The 20430-nt window shown below is 30.4% G+C and overlaps 3 protein-coding genes across 3 annotated transcripts; all 3 read left to right on the forward strand.

Moving 5' to 3' along the window:
- Positions 1-12177: 12177 nt before the first annotated feature.
- On the forward strand, positions 12178-14353 carry LOC109601704 (facilitated trehalose transporter Tret1-like). Its single transcript, XM_049969939.1, has 2 exons — positions 12178-12243; positions 13030-14353. The coding sequence occupies exons 1-2, from the start codon at positions 12195-12197 to the stop codon at positions 14343-14345; spliced, it is 1365 nt and encodes a 454-aa protein (XP_049825896.1). The 5' UTR covers positions 12178-12194; the 3' UTR covers positions 14346-14353.
- Positions 14354-15035: 682 nt separating this feature from the next.
- On the forward strand, positions 15036-17049 carry LOC109601705 (facilitated trehalose transporter Tret1-like). The gene is made up of 2 exons (XM_020017975.2): positions 15036-15463; positions 15717-17049. The coding sequence occupies exons 1-2, from the start codon at positions 15415-15417 to the stop codon at positions 17030-17032; spliced, it is 1365 nt and encodes a 454-aa protein (XP_019873534.2). The 5' UTR covers positions 15036-15414; the 3' UTR covers positions 17033-17049.
- An 803-nt stretch (positions 17050-17852) lies between these two features.
- On the forward strand, positions 17853-20008 carry LOC109601706 (facilitated trehalose transporter Tret1-like). The gene is made up of 2 exons (XM_020017977.2): positions 17853-17930; positions 18535-20008. The coding sequence occupies exons 1-2, from the start codon at positions 17882-17884 to the stop codon at positions 19848-19850; spliced, it is 1365 nt and encodes a 454-aa protein (XP_019873536.2). The 5' UTR covers positions 17853-17881; the 3' UTR covers positions 19851-20008.
- The last annotated feature ends 422 nt before the right edge of the window (positions 20009-20430 follow it).

The following is a 20430-nucleotide window of genomic DNA, read 5'->3' on the forward strand; positions in this document are numbered from 1 at the left end:
AATAACATAAATTACTAAAAGTATCCCAGTTTTATCATACTTGAAGAAGAAACTATAAATTTCCAATTATAACTTCGGAAACTAAAGAACTACCGAACAACTTATTACAGAATCGGCTAGCACCGACAAATAAACTAATTAATTTAGCACCTACACTAAAAGTGGATCACACATACTGTAAAACACGTAACCCTCGAGGATTACATGCAAGTAGTGAATTCTGGTTTCCGCAACGGCCGTAAACTCAGTGGTAGGATTTTCTTCAGTATCTGGCAATGAAATTTAAAATCGTCCAATAAAGTTCACCGGAAACAAACAATACAAAATCCATCATTAGCCGTCCTTTTGTGCGAGACTAAGCCCGCGTACAATATGACAAAGGGGATTTAATTTGTATTATTTTCAGTCGATATATTTGAATTTCTAATCCGAACCTTGCACTGTTATTTTCCATTTTAATTGAATGCGGGCGACATGAAACGGCCCAACGACTTGACACCTACGGAATTAAGTGCGGGATTTTCTCGTGGAGCGAGGCATTCGAGAAATGGCAGTCATAATGGAGAGGCGCATTCGAATAAAATAATGACGGGACCAATGATGAAACCGACTGAAACTTTTCGACGTTCAAAACACGAGGAATTCAAAGGAACCATTCAATTCAGAAATAAATGTATACAGCAAACCAATCATACAAATATGAAAAAAAAGAAAACCTACCATTAAATCACAGGGATGATAATAATGAAAGAAGCGACTTTTTTCTATCTAGTTCATGAGCATTCGAAAATGTCAATGGTTTTCTGAAATATTTGTAAAAAGTAATTTGTTACATTTTTTATTAAATTGTAGAAGAAAAATTACACAAATAAAAAAATTAAGTTTAAAAATAAAAGAGTTTAAGCTTTCGTGACAAGAACTAAAAGTTAAACAGAAAAAATATAAATTTATGTTGATTTAAACAATTTAGCAAAAAGAACAAAAAGAAGAAGTTGTTTTCCCTCAAATTGTTTCAAATGGGAATGGGTGTCAAGAGATACTACATTAAAGGATATTTCATTTTCAGTACTTAAGTCAAGAGGAAAGTAATCTATCTAGATGGCAAAATACTTTCAATATAAGGTATATACTATGACAATAACTTTAAATGACAACCAAGCTCATTCAAATTTTACACAAATTCTCATCTTTCTGCATCAGCTTATGAGCTTGAATAAATATTTTCAAATGATAGCTTCAGAAAAACGGTGATAGGTTATTGAAATGTAAGCTATCAACATCAAAAGTTTTTAGTGTTTTATTAGGCCACTAATAAGGAGAAGATTTGATATAACTCCACCAGTTTGGTAACAGCGGCATCGTGCTTGCATGAAAGTATAAAAAATAAAGAGAATTGACATGTTTTCAATTGATATAGTTACTTATTTATTGGTAGATTATCCATGGCAAGTTTAGTTTCGCAAAATAAGTCTTCTGCTATAGATATAAACATTGAAATTCATGGACTCAGTGAAGCAGTATATGTGTATGGGTTTGGTGACTCGAATCTAATATTTACAATTGAAAACGTAGCTTTCGGCTAGCGCAATATTTTTTTTAATGGGAGAAACTGAAAATCGTATGCGGAGACGTCGAGCGTAGTGATAGATGGAAATCGATATGGAAAAATGTTTTATTATGTATTGCGCCCTGAGGTAACGGGATCTTTATACATTTTTGCTGACATTTTATTTATAAGTATACAAAGCTTTGTAAAAAAACGAAGTTTACTATTACAAAAGAATTCATATAACAGACCCGGTACCCGTCCCCACCCCGATATGCGAAATATGTTCAGTTGGATTTTTAAAACGCCCAAAGGGCTTCGAGCAATATGAGTTCCTCGAGAACGTCGTCTTGAGGCCATATTAGCAATGCAAATGCTAAGATATATTTTTACAACCGTCTTTTTGACTATAATCTTTTTGTCGCCGTTCTCTTTTAAATTTAAACTTCATTTAAAGTTTCCAGGCACGGTTATGCGGCGAACTTGATAATACACTTATTTTGATGGTTAACAGCTAAATAACGAAACAAACTTTTACTTTATACGAAGAATCTTACCTAAAATGCTTATTCAATGCTATTTGGCATTAGTCCCATAATTTTCTTTGATGTATCCGGCCTAAGAAAAGCTTCAATATTCCTTTTTAAAAGTTTCTTATTTATGAAAACATAAAAGCATTAAATTTTACAATTATTTATGATAGGTAAATCCTGCCAGTCAGCAATTAAGGTATATCAAGTCTGCCAATCGACAAATTAAAAATTAATTATACATCCACAAAAACAATTGTGCTGTCTAAAAAATTAATAGTTCAGTCAGCCATATGTAGTAAAAAATTGATTCATGGGCAATTTGGAAAAACATATTGGTCATTAAATCTGGCACGGGTACGCCTTAATTTGCAACAATGGAAAATAATGAGTGCTAATTAAAAGTGATCACTTCCTGATAACTGAATTCGAAATTCGCATCTCCCACGCCCACATCGCCGAAAAAATGTTCTAACCTTCAGGAGCACTCGGTATTAATTCACTAATAAAATCAATGCAAGGTTGATTAAATCCAATTAGGTTTCCCTCAGTTTTTGATTCGATTCCATTATTTTAATTAGATTAAGTTCACATCTTAAATTACGACATTGTATCAAGGCTGACGTGTTATTGTAGTAAATCCGTGACAAGCAGCGGTTTGCTCTTGCAAATTGATGGTCCATTGTTGGGTGCAGACGGCGGCCTTTTATCTATTAGGACGTCCGCATGGGAAGACTTGAACTTGAACAAAATCTAGGTTAAAAATTCAATCCGGAAGGTTTTACGGCGGTTGCTGTAAAACCACATGAATAAATCAAGATGGAACATTTCACTTTCTTAGGCTCCGCGATTTTTTTATGAAATATATCTTTCGACATACGATCTTAGTGAATTTATTAATAGTAAAATAAAAACATAAATCATAACTTAGTTAAATTTTATAAAAACCATTCCCTCACAATTTTGGAGTTGTTTTTGGGATACTGCTTAGTTTAATCTATTTATTATGAGCATTATTTCCTTATTGTTTCAAAGTGGTCGTTCTTTAATCATTCCAAACCTTGACAATTTCCCATATGAGAATGAGAAGCCCAAACTAGGGACAGTGGGAAAAAACTGAATTTTATGGTAATCAATTCTCATGGTAAGTTTTTCTGGTTGGCAATTGCACGAGTGGTTTTAAGTTTAAGAGGACGGTTTTGGCATTTGTCTCTCGACGTTTTCCTGAACCTTCCGCACGTCACTCACGTCGTTCTTCAGACCACATTCTCTAACAATTCCAAATAGTGATTCGACTTCGATTCATCCGATTGGCAATTTCTACAAATGAAAGAGTTGCCTTTTTTAATCCAAGAATTCGCATTTCATAGATGACTAAAATTTGTACACCTTAGAATTTGAAAAGAATTAATGAATGAATCCTTTAAATTCAACAAAGTAAAATTAATATTTAACTGTGGATGTATTCTTTTAATGTGACACACAAAAATTTTACGAAAAATTTATTAAAATTTTGTTTGATGTTTAGAAGCTTCATTTAGAGTTTTAACCAATTTTAAATCTGGCGATATCAAACACAAAATTTAGTTAATAAAAGTTGTAAAATAAATTTAATTAAGCAAATCCAATATAATATTTATAATGGGTTAAACTTTAGAGTGTTCGGTTTGCTGCAGGAAATGACTTTATTTTATGTAATATACTAAAACATCAGTTTTAGTAACTTTTTTATTATTCGTAATACAAAGGACACACTAATTTATACTCAATTAGTGACACTATTATAATTATAATATATTATATGTTGTGCCATTCATTAAAATTTTATTATTATTTGTAATTATTACAATTTTTGTTTTTTTCAATTTTGGCTCGATTTTTTCTTTTTTAATTTTTATCTCTAACTAATCGACTTTTTTTTCAAAATTTTCATTTGGAAAATAATATTATTTGGGTAAGTTATGGCTCATTCAAGATTTATAAAATTGCTATTAATAAAAAAATATTTTTATCCCAAATCAGTGATTATTAAAATTTATAATCATTTTATTTTATATTTCCAAAATAATAAAAAAATTGTAATGTGAGAATAAAATTTTATAAATTTTTAAATCATTATTTTAATGCCATCTCTACATAAATGATAAGTAAAATAAATTTAAATGAGACCTTTTCTGAAACTGAGAAACTGGTCATTACAACTTTTGAATAAAGAATAATATATATCTTTGAGTGAATGGTTATAGATATTAACCTTCAACATTCAATAGAATAATATAAATCTTTCCCAATTTCCCAGACGTCCCATTCACCCAATAACCATATAGAGACCATAAAAGTTATGAACACTTGAAACAAAGTTTAGCAGTTAGCCTGAAACGAAACCGAATATCAAATGGTAATATATCTCAATGTACGAATAACGTTTATAATTATTAATCGGACTAGAAGTTCTCGTTAAAACTACTACAGTGCCGTTAGATGAATATGAACGAACCATTCTCTGTACATAGGAGAAATAAACGAAAGGGTAAACACAAACAGCGAAGGGCGACCCTCGTCTGGGTTTTTGGGGAGAGATGCGGCTCATTGAGGCAGAATGTTTAGCGAAGCAGCATAAAGATGTGAACATCGATCGAATATTGAGTTATAAAGAGACATGTTTACATCACATCGACACAGGAAGAATTTTAGGAAATAATTCTGAATACATCACGTTCGCAGATTTACTTGGCTGCCGAAAAACCCGATGGAATTCGATTCTAGCGGACTTATTTTTCACTGGAATTTATATACGAGCTTGATATACCGTATGAAAAATGCTCTTCGTGTCTGGATGTTGTAAGAGATGGATGCACGACAAAGAGAGAAAAGTTTTGCCCGGTAGTAAGAATCCCTACTCTCAGAGACAATGCGCCGTGCTGGTGCGCGCCGGCGCACAATGTAAATTAATCTTTGCGAATGCATTTAGTAACTCTCCGTATGCGTAGGGATGTAGTTCGAGTTCTTCGGATGCTCCATTTAAATTCCGTAACTTTGTATAATTTTCAATCTGTAAAATGAAATATTTTTTGAGGGTATATCAAAAACAAAAATAAGTATTCTAAAAATAAACTACTTTTTTCAAAATAAAAATGTATCCCAAAAATTAAATAAAATTACTAAAAACAACGTCTGCGGAGACGAACCGCATGCTAAACGCAGCAAAACCAAATGATCCCCTCCAGTCAGTTCGGCCCGCCCACATAATTGCATGTATATCTTTCCTTTTTGTTTACAAAGGGGTATTGATGTTCCGTCTCAATATGCGAGTAGACACGCTCATCATTTTTGATACGGTATGATATTCGGGGTTCATTCCGTTTAGGAATATAAACTTCTCGTTTGGTCTTGTTGTTCAATCTGCGAGTACATGTGGATGTTTCATATATCAGTGTTTGGAAAAATGCGAGAATGTTTTGTGTTGCATCTCAGAAAAATGGAATAAATAACAAATGATGTATACATTTTTTAAGTAATAACTGAGACATCTATTTTTATATTGATAACATTGACAAAATTTGAAATTAATATTTATGACACATTAATGAGATGTTTAAAAAAAGGCTGCTGGAATACTTTTACTATTAAATCAATCAGTGAACAAGATATATACGGTTTTCCATACAATCATGTTAAATAGTTCAATTATCGATCAATAACCCTAACACTCTTGTGTCCCATTTGAATGCAATGTAAAACCAATAATCAATTGTCTGTTGGAATGTCAAGTGAATTCGTATATCGAATCTGGCCACGCAATTTAATGGGCCGTCGAGAAAGTGCTGTTAATCCCATTTAGCACATTGTCCCGCGGGATGCAAAACGGTGCACCCCACCGAAAATCACCTGCTTATCCTCAAGTTACAAATGTGAGAAACTGCTGACAGAATACTAATATTCGATGATCATTGCGTTCAGCACGGACATGTAAATTTCTGGGAGGCAGTGGTAATGATGATCTCAATTCAATTGACTTGAATGTATATTGATGAATCTATTATGGGGGGCTTTTGTCACGGATCCTGGTCCGAAGGGGGTTGAATTACACGCCGTCTGGTTTTCACTGGGCTGCGTTATGGAAATAATAATGGGTTTCCCAGTAGGTAATTCGGATTACACCAAAAAAAAAAATTAATTTGGAATTCAAAGAACGACTACTCTTTGTTGTGGTTAGTACAATGTGGATAAACATTGATTTATTTTTGTCCTTTGAATTGAGTTAAGACTTTAAATTATTGATTAATGAGAAAACAATAAAATAATAAAAATCAAACTTAAATTAAACTTTGAGTATTTTTCTAAAATATCTAGTAATAGTGGTTGCCTAATGTTAGTACTGCACATGTGCTGCTTTCTATTGTATATGCTAATGAACTATTATTTCTATAAATATTTTTCACAATACAAATTAAAATATTCAAACGTTGCATGTTTTATTCATCGAAACAAATTTTATAATCTATAATTTTCATTTTAAACAATCATACTATTCAAATCTAGTATTAAAAATATCAAACATAAAATTACCCTAATAAAAGTTATTAAATAAATTTAATTAATTAAATCCAATATAAAACAATATACATTTTCAATTTAATTACAATTTACGCTTTGCAATTTTATTTTATGTAGTATTTTGTTATTAAATATATATTTCTTGAAAGGAATTTAAATTATTAAATAGTCAGAAAAGAGTAAAATAGCAAAACTAGTGAATAAAAGGGTTTATCGTTTATAGTAAGCATGATTTCATAACATTGGCACTGGATATATGTTGCCTTCTATTGTATACGGTCTTAACTAATCTCCTAAGAGTCTAACTGTCCAGAATACAGTTAAAGTGGTCAATTTTAAATTAGTATTAATTTACGATACGCTTCGGCCAACCAATAAAAAAAAACCAGATGGATTTTACTGACGGGTACTTAATGATTCTTCATTAAATTTCCACGTGGACTTTTCCACTGAACGTTTTTGCTGCCGTCACGGGGCACTGTTTCCCCGTTAATCCTGATTGACTCGCCCTCCATGCCCAACCAATAACATCAAGACAAGAGATTTAGAAAAGAGGATTCCTTCTGGTCACATTAAATTAGAACGAGGCTTTAAATTTGACCTTCCTTTTATTTGCGTTCAGTCTGAGAAGCTATCGGACCCGCAGTAGTTATTTTAAATTGTTGTGCCCTGGTTGTAATCTCCGGGAATAAAATATCACGATTCGAAATTAAATAAGAATCCACGGGGGATTTGAATAATTTGCAGGGTTTTTAGTTAGATTTTACTTTTTGATATCATTGTAATTGATCAAAAAGTTACAATATTTTAAAATTAAATTTTTTCATTAAAGAAAATTAATATTTCTTTTTATGATATATAACCAAATGGATAACAGTTATGACAACGAATAATGCAATGATTTACATAAAGTTTATTTCACCACTTAACACAAATATTAAAAACGTTGAAACAACTTCATGTGGATCGGGCTAATTGTCATTGTGTGGATTTAGCTGAATATTTCATTTCGCTGAATAGTGCTGATTAATGCTTTTCAGATTCAATTCGAAATAAATTGCATTGTAAATGTTAATCCATTTAATATGAACATTTATTTTCGCCATCGTAAAATTGTTAATGAACGTAATTGTATTAGTAATTTTCTATAGGACGTGAATAGTTTTATATTTCAAATTACCTTGTTTCTGTTTCAACTTGTTTTCATAAATGATCGCTTACACGTATATCGTATTAATGCACATCAACATAAATGGGGATATGAATATTATTAAAAAAGTTGTTTTTGTTTGTTTGAACGATAATTTATATTTATTCGATTCGCTGCACTTCAAATACGACATTTCAGCCAAATGTTCGTCAATAATTATTTGCAATAATGTGATGAAACATTTATTTCGTTTCATTTCTACCATTTTTTTAGTCCCCCAATTATGTACAATTTTATTTGATAATAAAAGAAATAAAACGTCACACAATTAAATTAAAATTAAATTTTCTGAACTTCCTACAATTAATTCTCATCCATTAAAATAAAAAAAAATCCATACATTCTAGACATAATTCCAGCGAGTCCGTTGCAGGGTGCATAATTTAAATTCTTGGCCTGGTATCGTAGCCCGGTGTAATTTTCATATAATGGGCTCGAGTCATTACCAACTCCAATTTCAGTCCTCTGGCGTTATTGTTACAAGTTGACTGTCTTAATTGCAACACTGTTGTTAAAGCTCGGCTGCAGGTTACTGATATAAACACTATTCACGTCAAAGGAGAACCCTCGAAAAATCCAGTTGGACAAAATCTCATCCTCACACTTACATTAAGTCTAAGTTAAATTTATAATTATCTACGTAACGATGCAATTTATGTAGCCTTAATTATCTTGTTACTACGGGCAAATCTCTGTAAAGGCTTAATGAAATTGAACAAAGCATTTTTAGAATTACTGCTGCCTTTAATTTATTGAACAATAGACGGTATACAAAGTAAATGTATATCCAGCCAGATGGCGACACTCAGTAAGCGGCACTAATAGGCAACTAAGTTTACTTTAATAGTAAATGTGAAATAATATATATATATATATATATATATATATATATATATATATATAATAATTAATGTCTCAAAAAAGAAACAATATGAAGTTATGAAGTAAATTAATATATTAATGAACATGTTTTTTAAAGTAATTGTTATTAAATGTTGGTTTTCAAATATCATTTAACCCACAGAATTTTTCTATACTTTTATAGCAGATAACCAATATCTAACCTAATGAAAAGATAGAATATAATTTTACCTTTGACTGAATTGATCATAATTCCTTAAAACACTTAATGTAATATTAATTTAAGTGGGTTTTACTTTATTTAAATCACATTAACCTTTACGTATTAGTGGTATGTAGCAAAGACGCTATAAATGTAGAGCCATTTCATTTGTAACATTGAGGATCTGGGACTGTTTTATCTATAAGTATTACTAAATTCGTTTACTACTCGACTGGTTTTACAGTTGTCAGGAATGACACCTTAGTTTGAGCAGTAGTTCAAGCCAGGTTTAACGAGCTTAACTACAAGGGCCTTTTATATTCTTTTATATTCGTTTCCCGAATTGGCGGACTTCAAAGAGGGTCTATACCCATTGTAAAATGGCACATATGTCTTGTCGGAAAGAAACTATCGGGCCCCTAGTATCAAACTGTCAGAAAAGTACGTGTTACAAGTATTTTTTCTGCATGACTTGACTTTTCTATTAGAGTAAAGTTGAACTAAAGTCCGTGCAACATAGTTTTATGCGAATGGTCAAAGTTAGATAGCAGACGATTTCATGATACGAATGTCGATCACCCTGTCGCGACAAACCCCTCGGCTTTGCACTGAGAATCCTCTCTATAGATTCAATGAAATTACACGGTGATTTCACGAGGACTATTTATCGCATTTTTGAACGATTTACTTTGATGTTTGACTTAAGTTGTCTAAATTTAATGTGGGGCTAAAAAATAGCAGTAATGCAGTCAATGTCAATATCATACTTAACAGTTGAGAAATAATTTTTTCATAGTTTAAATCTCCAGTCATTTTGACAGTCAAGCATTTAAACTAAGAATCTATACTATTTTTACAGACATTTATCTTGTGCTTCATAAATAAGTGCAAATGCTCGAGCAGAGGCAGAGATTTGCTGTGATTGCCAATTTACTCAACTGAATCATATGCATGCAGATTTTATTGTTGGAGGAGATTGCTTTTTGAATATAATGATTATGAGTCTGCTGTTCAAACTAATAACTTTAATAGGATTCAGTAATTTGAATATGCGCGACGTTGAAATTTTGAAATAAGATATAACATTCTGGTAACATACTCGTAAACTTGGTTGCCTAATATTAACATGACATATGTGCTGCTTTCTATTAGACATAGTTCAAGACTATCGAGAACAAAGGAATGAACCATAAATTATGTATCCAAATTAAGAACCAAATATTTTAGTATAATTAACGATAATATAATATTGATAGACATTTTATTACAATATGAGTTGTTTTAATGTGTGCAAATGTTGGAGTTAATAAATAATTTATGATATTGCTGGGGTTACAAAATAAACAATATGAATATATAAATGTCTAGACGTTTCATATTAAAGACAAATATCAAGAATATTGAATTACAGTTAATTGTAATATATATATATATATATATATATATATATAGGTGTGAGATACTGTAATGATAAAATTTCAACGCTATCCATATTTGCAAATAAACGAGAATCCACGAGCCCGATTATGTATCATCAGCAAGATTTGCGGTTATGGCCAATTTACCGTGTTGAATTCATATTCATGCAGATTTTATGTTGAAGAAGATTGCCTTTTGCAAATAATAATTACCCGTCCGCTGTTTAAACGTGTTGTTTGTTATTTATGGGATTTAATAATTTTCGAAATTGCTTTTGTTTGTTGTTTAGCAGTGCAAAATTTGTGTTGTTAATTTTAAGCATCAATTATTAATGCATTGTAAACAGAATCTCTGATTATTATCTAATGCCTGATTAGTCAGCTCATTAAAAGGCTGATTTAATAATAATTAATATCGACACTTGAAAATAAGATAATTAAATCTGTGCAAATTTAATTATTCCGTGATCATATACGAAATAAACATGATTACGTGTGTTGTCCTTTCCTAAAACATGTTAAAGAAAAGTTTATAATTTGACTGTAATTAACAATAAACAAAAAAATGTAGGTTAATATGTAGGACAAATACAACAATTGTCGTGATTTTTCCTCTTGATTTTATGGAATACTTCTGTTTTATCATTAAGACGTAAATAATTTAAAGATAAGAGAATCCATTTAGAGATTAAATTTTAGTTTAAAAATTAAATATATTTAAAAACTAATAAATAATATAGGTAATTAAACCATCAAAGATTTTTAATTTGTAATATTAATAATAAAAGCAATTTGATAAATAAAATGGCAGACATATGGCAGACAAATTAATATTTCAAAATCATTATTAATTAAATGGTTTAGCGTCAGAAGAACGGTTAATGTTCAACTTAATGTCGGTAGACTCAGAAAAACTTAGCGACAGATTAATTAAACGTATCGCTCAAGAGGATCCGCAAAAAGCTCTAGTTCAAAAAAAAAAAGAATAAAAAATAGAGGCGGTTTGGAAGACTGACAGTTAACTCATACAAACTTTTTGGAAAAAATGTTATGATATGGGAATGCTTTCGATGATGTGGCACTTATCCAATAGTATTAATATATATACTAATAAATATAAATATAACCTAACCTAACCCAACGTATCGTAGACAAATAATATTTTTTAATTCTTTTGTATTTTTTATGTTATCTTCTGATATTTATTTTTACAAAAAATTTACAGTAAAAATTCAATGTAAATAATAAACTATTGTCAGATAAAAGATGAGTAATGAGAAATCAAAATTCAAGATGTTTTTATTGAATATTTACATCCTTTTGTCTGCTACTTTAAATGTGTTATTTTTAAAAAATTCAATTCAATTATGATTACGTCTAATCAAACTTAAAAAAATCCATCACGTGCATATTGCGTAGGCGTATTATTTTAAAGGTAATGTAAAACTTCTGTTGCATTACAATAATATTCTTATTTCTGTAAATCTATTCTGGGATTACCAAATAGTCAATCCAATAGTGTTAATTTTTTGTGTCAATGTATTTTGTATATTTTAGTTATATATAGTTTTAGTAGAATCCATACTGATGTAATTTTTTAGTGTCTGCTTAGAGTTAATCAAAGTTGTAGCGGAATCACGGTTTAACTTTCAATGGGGGCAAAAAATTATACATCCAGATTCGCTTACTTCTGCCTCAAAATACAACTTATCGAGATAAGAAACGTAGTTACTTGAAATTGCTATATAATGTGAAAATCATATGCATCGTATCACTTTGCTATCGACCACAGAAAAAAGAAGACGTTAAATGAATATTGTTAGTGACTAAACATTCGTCCAGCATCAATGTTAGCAACCCCATTAACAAAATGCAGTCATCGGTCAAATCAAAATATATTTATTTCGTCGTTCTTACAGGTATTTAACTCTTTAACATATTTAACTCTTGTGTTGTCTTTGTTACTATTTTTGTATATGCCCCAGTAGTAGTTCCACTATAGTGACAACAATAACGTGTTAACCACAATCAGTTCTTTATGCATTTGTGTTAATTGTTAATTTTTCGACTCTTTGTAACATTTTTTATGAGCCGTGAAATTTATATAATTAATTTTTTATTTGTAATTTGGGTGCTTTATTTTCAAATTTATGGACTGTGATAAAATATAATAATAAATACTTTCTCCAGCACATCCCCCAAATTTTCATATCGAATGACGTTGTAATTTTTATAATTAATTTTTTATTTTATTTTATCACATTCTTTGCTTATTTTGGTATCTATTTATCATGTTAGATCTTGTCTATAATATAAAAAATACATGAATAAAAATTTATTAATTGTTGATAATATATGTATTATGTTATTATAAGTTAATTTTAATTAAAGTATTTATATTCAAATTTGTGGACTGTGATAAAATGATTGAAGTATTCCCTTATATATTACTTTTAATAATTTTTATTTTTAACAATTACCTATAATAAACAAGAGCACTAAATAAATTATTTAGTTAATATTTTATTAAAAAATTGGATATTTACAAGTTTATGCTTAAAATTTGAAAATTCAAAAATTATTAGTTAAGAGTGTAAAAGTTTCAGTAAAATTTTTTTGCCACTAACTTAGCAATGTACTGTCATATCTTGGGAATCTTTTGCCGTCTTTGTGATTATGACAACCCAAATAAATTTTTATTTTAGTCAATATTGCCGCATTCACCACCGGGACCCTGGTCTCCAGCACATCTTCCCAAATTTCCAAATTGAGCGACGCTGAACATAGTCCTTTGGGTCGAGCAATTACTAGCACCGAAGAAAGTTGGATTGGCTCTTTGCATGCAGTCGGAGGAATGTTTGGACCGGTGCTGCTGGCGTTACTGTCGGCAAAAATCGGAAAACGTTACACCGTCATATCGTTGGTCGTGCCATTGGTGGTTGCTCCACTAATCTACGCTTTTGCGGAGACCATTTATTTGTTTCTTATTGCTAGAGTTGTTGGTGGTATAGCTGTTGCTTCGATATTTTCTTTGGTTATATTATATGTGGTTGAGATATCAGACAACCATAACAGAGGTTTATTCACTACATCTTTTATAATATTTTTGAGTTTGGGTATGGTATTTGCTTATTGCGTTTCACCATATACATCACTGAAAGTTTATAACTTGACTGTGATTGTGTTTCCTGTGCTATTTGCGGTTGCGTCTTTTTTCATAATTCCGGAATCTCCTTTCTATCTTGTGGCCAAGGGGAGAGAGGAGGAAGCAAAAGATGTTCTTACAAAATTACGAGGAACGGATGTCCACATAAAAGAGGAGATACAAGTTATTAAAGACGCACTCGCTAGAAACAGTGATCAAGCTACTATTAAAGACATGATCAGTACAAAGGCAGCAAGAATAGCATTTCTTATTTCCACATTGTTGGTGGTTACTCAGCAATTCTCCGGATTGGCTGTAATTTTGTCTTACACTGAACAAATATTTAAGGAAACAAATAGTAATTTAACACCTGCAGAATCTTCAATTGTTATTGGAGTGGTAGGATTTTTGTTTTCTCCACTTGCTCCAATACTCTCTGATAGGTTTAATAGAAGAGTTTTATTTTTATCATCTCTACTTGGAAATTTATTAATGTTGATTGTCATTGGATTATATTTTTTCTTGAAAGATAATGGTACTGACGTAGATGCCATATCTTGGTTACCCCTCGTGTGCGTAGTTATGTTCCTTTTTTTCAACAGTTTCGGACTTATGCCACTAGTTTGGCCTATAATTACTGAAATATTGCCACAAAATGTAAAATCACATGGCACTGGAGTTCTGAACTTACTATCCAATGTATCAAGTTTCATAGTTAATTTCCTGTTTCCTATAATGCAGGATTCCATGGGATTGGCAGGGATTTTCTGGTTTTATAGTGGAATTATTACGGTGACAGGTATCTTCTTTTATTTTAAATTGCCTGAGACTAAAGGGAAGAGCATGCTTGAAATTCAAGATATTCTTTCTTCATAGAAGAAATAATTGTGATACTTTGATCTAATTAATTATATTAATTAATTTGTTTACATATTGTATGATATATACTTTTAGTATGTAATAAGCATAAAAATGGTAATTAATCAATATATTTTTTAAATAATAAGTATCCTTTATTGTAAGATTTGATTTTTGAACATACCTACCCTAAAATTTTGATTTCACTCAATCACATTTATTAATACCTCCATTTAAACAGTGAAATAATAATAAAGTAAGAAAAAAATAAAATTATAAATATATATGAAGAAAAAATAAATAAAAATAATTTGAAAATGATTAGATATAATATATGTCTAATCATCATTTTTAAGTACATTTATATCATAATTACTTTCACTTTTTCTACATCTACATCTTAATTGAAATGGATAATATTTGTTTTTGTCATCTCCACACAAACTTAAAAATGTATCAGTAATTACAATATTACTAGTAAGTAATTAATAAGTTAAAAAAGAAACACAATACTTTCAAGTTTTTTGGTAATACAATATATTCAGTAAACTGGGTTGCCTAATATTCATATTGCATAGGTGCTGCTCTCTAAATTTTTATTGAATCAATTATCAATATTTGTACATGAAAGAACTGGACAAATATATTTTTCCATGTTAACAAAACAAATAAGTTATGTAATGTTGAAATACAAAAGGGATAATTTAATTTATGTAGAAGAAGTGGATTTAGAAAATCATTATTAATATCTCAACAAGATTTGATGTAGTGGTTTCACTTAATAATCAAATTTGCATAGATTAAATTATCTTATTACGTAAATCCAAACTAATTTGATTTTTTAGTGTTCGGCTACATTTAATCAAACTTGAATGAAAATGGCTTAACCTTAAACAAGGGCACATCTACTCCTAAATCTCTATCCCGTACTGGATTCACTTCTGCCGCACTATACAATTTATCGAGATAAGAAGCGCAATTACTTGAAATTACTATAAAATGTGGAGATCCTGTTCATTGTATCAATTTGATTTCGACGATAGAAAAAGAGGAACGTGAAGTGATATTCTTTGAGACAATCAACAAAATGAAGTCAATAGTCAAATCGAAGTATATTTATCTTGTCGTATTTACAGGTATTTAATATTTTAATGGTTTATTATTATTTTTTTAAATTATGTACCATATTTCACAAATTTTAATATTTTCATTATTAATTTGTATGAATATAGTTATTTGATACGACAGTATCCATGGTTACCAAGTAACCACCATTCTTCAAAATTTAATGAGGTGATTGTTTTAAAAGAGTTGTACTATTTTTTGAACTATTTTTGTTCTCGTGTATTAATTTAATTATGTACTAATTAAAATACATTTTCATTTCAGTTAATATTGTCGCATTCTCCACTGGCTCCTTGATGTCCAGCACATCCTCCCAAATTTCCAAACTGAGTGACATTGAAAATAGCCCTTTGGGTAGAGTCATCACCAGTACCGAAGAAAGTTTGATTGGCTCCCTGTATGCAATCGGCGGAATGTTTGGACCCGTACTGTTGGCGTTACTCTCGTCAAAATTTGGAAAACGCTGCTCTGTCATAGCGTTGGCCGTGCCTTTTGCGTTTGCTACGCTGACTTACGCCTTTGCGGAGACTATTTATTTGTTTTATATAGCAAGAATTGTTGGTGGTATTGGTATTGCCTCTACATATTCCATACTTATATTGTATTTGGCGGAGGTATCAGATAAACATAACAGAGGATTGTGCTCCACATCTTTTGTAATATTTCTTAACTTGGGTATGGTGTTTGCCTACTGCGTATCACCATACACGTCACTGAAGGTTTACAACTTGACTGCGTCTGTGTTTCCTGTAGTATTTGCAGTTGCGTCTTTTCTCATAATTCCGGAATCTCCTTTCGATTTAGTGGCCAACGGTAGAAACGAGGAAGCAAAAGAAGTTCTTGTAAAGCTTCGGGGGACAGATGCGAATATAAAGGAGGAGATACAAGTAATTAGTGATACCATTGCAAAAAACAGTGAAAAAGCTTCTATTAAAGATATGATCAGTTCGAAAGCGGTGAGATCAGCATTTGTTATTTCAATATTGTTGATGATTAGTCAACAATTCTCTGGATTTTCTGTTATTTTGGTTTATACGGAACAAATATTTGAGGAAACAAATGGTAGTTTAACACCTGTACAATCTTCAATTGTAATTGGAGTGGTAGGATTATTATTTTCACCAGTCGCTCCACTGTTCAGTGACAGATTTGGTAGACGAATTTTGCTATTATCATCTATATGTGGATGTTTTCTAATGCTGGTCAGTATTGGAGTGTATTTTTGCCTAAAAGAGACTGGCATTAACGTAGATGCCATATCTTGGTTGCCTATAGTGTGCGTCGTTTTGTTTATATTTTTTAAAAATTTTGGACTTATGCCATTAGTTTGGCCAATAGTTACTGAGCTACTGCCACAAAATGTGAAGTCACAAGGTGCTGGCATACTGAATATGCTATCAAATGTATCAAGTTTCGTTGTTACGTTCCTGTTTCCTATAATGCAGGAATCAATGGGATTAGCAGCAATTTTTTGGTTCTATGGGGCAATTATAATGGTGACCGGCATCTACTATTATTTTAAATTACCTGAAACTAAAGGAAAGAGCATGCAGGAAATTCAAGATATTCTTTCGTCATAGAAGATACAACAATTGTGATGTTAATAAACTTTTTATAATATTGATGTTGAAATATTATTTCTAGTATTTAATTTTAAATAATTTACGATATCACTTAAGTATGTGATAACAATTAAACTTTTATTAAAAAAAATTAATTAATTTTAATTGTATTAATATTAACAAATTTTAAATCAATAAGACGCACCAGAATGTATCACATAAACAATAGTTGTAAAGGTCAGTTTAAGTGAATTCATATGTACACATAATTCAATACTTATTGAAAGACATTATGTTGTGAATGCAATATTTATGAGTCTCTTGTTCACACCAGTAACTTTAATATGATCTAGTAACTTGAATATATGCATGAAAATTTAAAAAAATGAGGTAAATTACCTGTAACCTACTCAGTAAACTGGGTTGCCTATTATTATCGTTGTATATGTGCTGCTTTCTATTATACAAATTATCACTTCTAGTTGTAATCAATATTAAAAGAAATATTTCATTTGTTGTTTTACTAATTTTATTAATTAAAACACGAGTTGTTTTAATTTATATTCGAATACAAGAAACACTTATTAGTTATAAACAATTTTATTATATTACAAAACAAAATATATTTCATTTTTTAGTATTTATATATAGTCATACAAATTGAAAAGAAGTTAAAAAGTAACTTTCTGTTAGGGCAATCTCCATCTCGTAATGGGCTTACTTATTTCTGCCTGCTACATAACTTATCGAGATAAGGAGTATAATTATTTGAAATTGCTATATATTGTGAAAATTTAATTTATTGTATCATTTAGAATTCGACGATAGAAAAAGTGAGGTCGTGAAGTGGTAGAGACAGTCAACAAAATGAAATCTATAATCAAATCGAAGTATATTTATTTCGTCGTATTTACAGGTATTTAACACTAACAAATTTAATAACGTATTTTTTAAATGACGCGTACTTGAAAACAACCTTGTAAAAACGTCAATTTAGATGATCGAAAATTGATCTCATGTGTAAAATGTGTTTAATGTTATTGTAGATTTTTTTTTTTTTGATATAGAACATGACATCAAGGGTTATTTAAACATGAATTGTTAACTTTCGTATCCATGAATTGTTTATTATTTATAATTGATCAATTGCTTTCCATACATTTTTATAATTTTCTTTAATAAATTTTGATTTAATTGTTCACCAGACGAAATTTTCAATGTAAATATTTTAACAAATTTAAATTTTCTATAATCTACATTTATACTTTTAATTTTTCATGACATGTCTATATTAAGATATTGTCTACAATTTATTGCTTATTATACTATTAAAATAAAAAAATACTTTAATTTGATTAATTAATTAGGAATTATATCGATATTCGTATTTAAAGTATACAAAAATTTAATGTTTAAAATCTGACAAAAACATAATTATTGATTTGCAGATTGAAAGTTTATGTAAATATTTGTTTGTATTGACTCAGTAAGGCACCAATCCAAATAAATTTTCATTTCAGTCAATATTGTCGCATTTTCCACTGGGACGCTGATGTTCAGCACATCCTCACAAATTTCCAAACTGAGTGACATCAAAAACAGCCCTTTGGGTAGGGAGATAACCAGCAACGAAGAAAGTTGGATTGGCTCATTGATTTCAGTCGGAGGAATTTTAGGACCGGTGATGTTGGGGTTCCTGTCATCAAAAATCGGAAAACGCTACTCTGTCTTATCGTTAGCTGTGCCCTTCGCGTTTGCAACACTAACATATGCCTTTGCAGAAACGATTTATCTGTTTTTTATTGCTAGAGTTATCAGTGGCATAGGTATTGCTTCGACATTTTCCTTAGTTATATTGTACGTGGCGGAGATATCAGACACACAGAAAAGGGGATTGTTTTCCTCATCTTTTATAATATTTTTGAGCTTGGGAATGTTGTACGCATATTGCGTATCACCATATACATCACTGAAAGTTTACAACTTGACTGTGACCGTGTTTCCTGTACTATTTGCGATTCTAGGCATTTACATTATTCCAGAATCGCCTTTCTATTTAGTGGCCAACGGGAGAGAAGAGGAAGCAATAGAAGTGCTTACCAAGCTGAGAGAGGCAGATGCTAACATAAAGGAAGAAATACAAGTTATTAAAGATGCTCTCACTAAGAACACCGAACAAGCTTCTATTAAAGATATGTTTAGTACAAAAGCGGCAAGGTTAGCATTTTTTCTTTCAATATTATTGGTAGTCAGTCAGCAATTTTCTGGAATGGCTGTTATTTTGGCTTATACCGAACAAATATTTAAGGAAACAAACAGTACTTTAACACCTGCAGAATCTTCAATTATTATTGGCGTGGTAGGATTTTTATTTTCACCCCTTGCTCCAATGCTGACTGATAAATTTGGTAGAAGATTTTTGCTCTTATCGTCCATTTCTGGCAATGTATTAATGCTAGTAGTTATAGGATTGTATTTTTTCTTAAAAGACAATGGCACTAACGTAGATTCAATATCTTGGCTACCTATAGTGTGTGTAGTTATATTTATTTTCTTTAACACATTTGGATTATTTTCTCTAATTTGGCCAATAATTTCTGAACTACTACCCCAAAATGTTAAGTCACAAGGTGCCGGCGTTATGAGTCTGCTCTCCAATTTATCAGGATTTGTGGTTACTTTCTTGTTCCCGATAATGCAGGACTCAATGGGATTGGCAGGACTTTTTTGGTTCTATGGAGGAGTTATTTTGGTGACCGGGATCTATTTTTATTTCAAATTGCCAGAGACTAGAGGAAAGAGCATGCAGGAAATTCAAGATATTCTTTCTTCGTAGGAAAAAGATCTTTTAAACATTAACTGTGATACTTTAATTAATTAAATATGTGATGAGAAATAAATAAAATTTATTTCGTTAGGATATACTTATTTTAAATTTATGGTTCGTCGATGGAGGTCATTTTTTTTGTAGTAACTGTTATAAATCTCAGTACTGTAAAAACGATAATGAGTTGAAGAGTTAAAGTTGTATGAGAAATAAGATTTCTTAATAAAAGAATTAACTAGAAGAAATGTAGAAATGTTTTTTTTTATAGCTACCTCAAAATCTTATTTAACACAATAAATTAATAATTGTGGGGAACCATTTTTCCCTATTTGAATGTATAAAATTACAAAAATATATTTATTATTATTTTGCTACATTAATTAATCTATTAAATTTTAATATTATACTATGTATATGTATATGTATATGTAAAGATTAGATATAATATAGATTACAGCTGGTGAGAGCTGGATTAGTGATTAGTTTTGGGTATTATGTAAATCATAATCTTGAATTGAAATGAACACTGTTGAAAACAAAACGTTTTATTTTTTATGACTTTTCTTCGGAATAATAATAATTAAGAATG

The sequence above is a fragment of the Aethina tumida genome, chromosome 7 (genome assembly GCF_024364675.1).
Source record: "Aethina tumida isolate Nest 87 chromosome 7, icAetTumi1.1, whole genome shotgun sequence".
Classification (NCBI taxonomy): Eukaryota; Metazoa; Arthropoda; class Insecta; order Coleoptera; family Nitidulidae; genus Aethina; species Aethina tumida.

Coding starts and splice junctions, on each gene's coding strand:
- LOC109601704 (XM_049969939.1), top strand. CDS start 12,195: ATGCAGTCATCGGTCAAATCAAAATATATTTATTTCGTCGTTCTTACA. Junction 12,244..13,029: donor TTATTTCGTCGTTCTTACAG/GTATTTAACTCT, acceptor TTTTTATTTTAG/TCAATATTGCCGCATTCACC.
- LOC109601705 (XM_020017975.2), top strand. CDS start 15,415: ATGAAGTCAATAGTCAAATCGAAGTATATTTATCTTGTCGTATTTACA. Junction 15,464..15,716: donor TTATCTTGTCGTATTTACAG/GTATTTAATATT, acceptor TTTTCATTTCAG/TTAATATTGTCGCATTCTCC.
- LOC109601706 (XM_020017977.2), top strand. CDS start 17,882: ATGAAATCTATAATCAAATCGAAGTATATTTATTTCGTCGTATTTACA. Junction 17,931..18,534: donor TTATTTCGTCGTATTTACAG/GTATTTAACACT, acceptor TTTTCATTTCAG/TCAATATTGTCGCATTTTCC.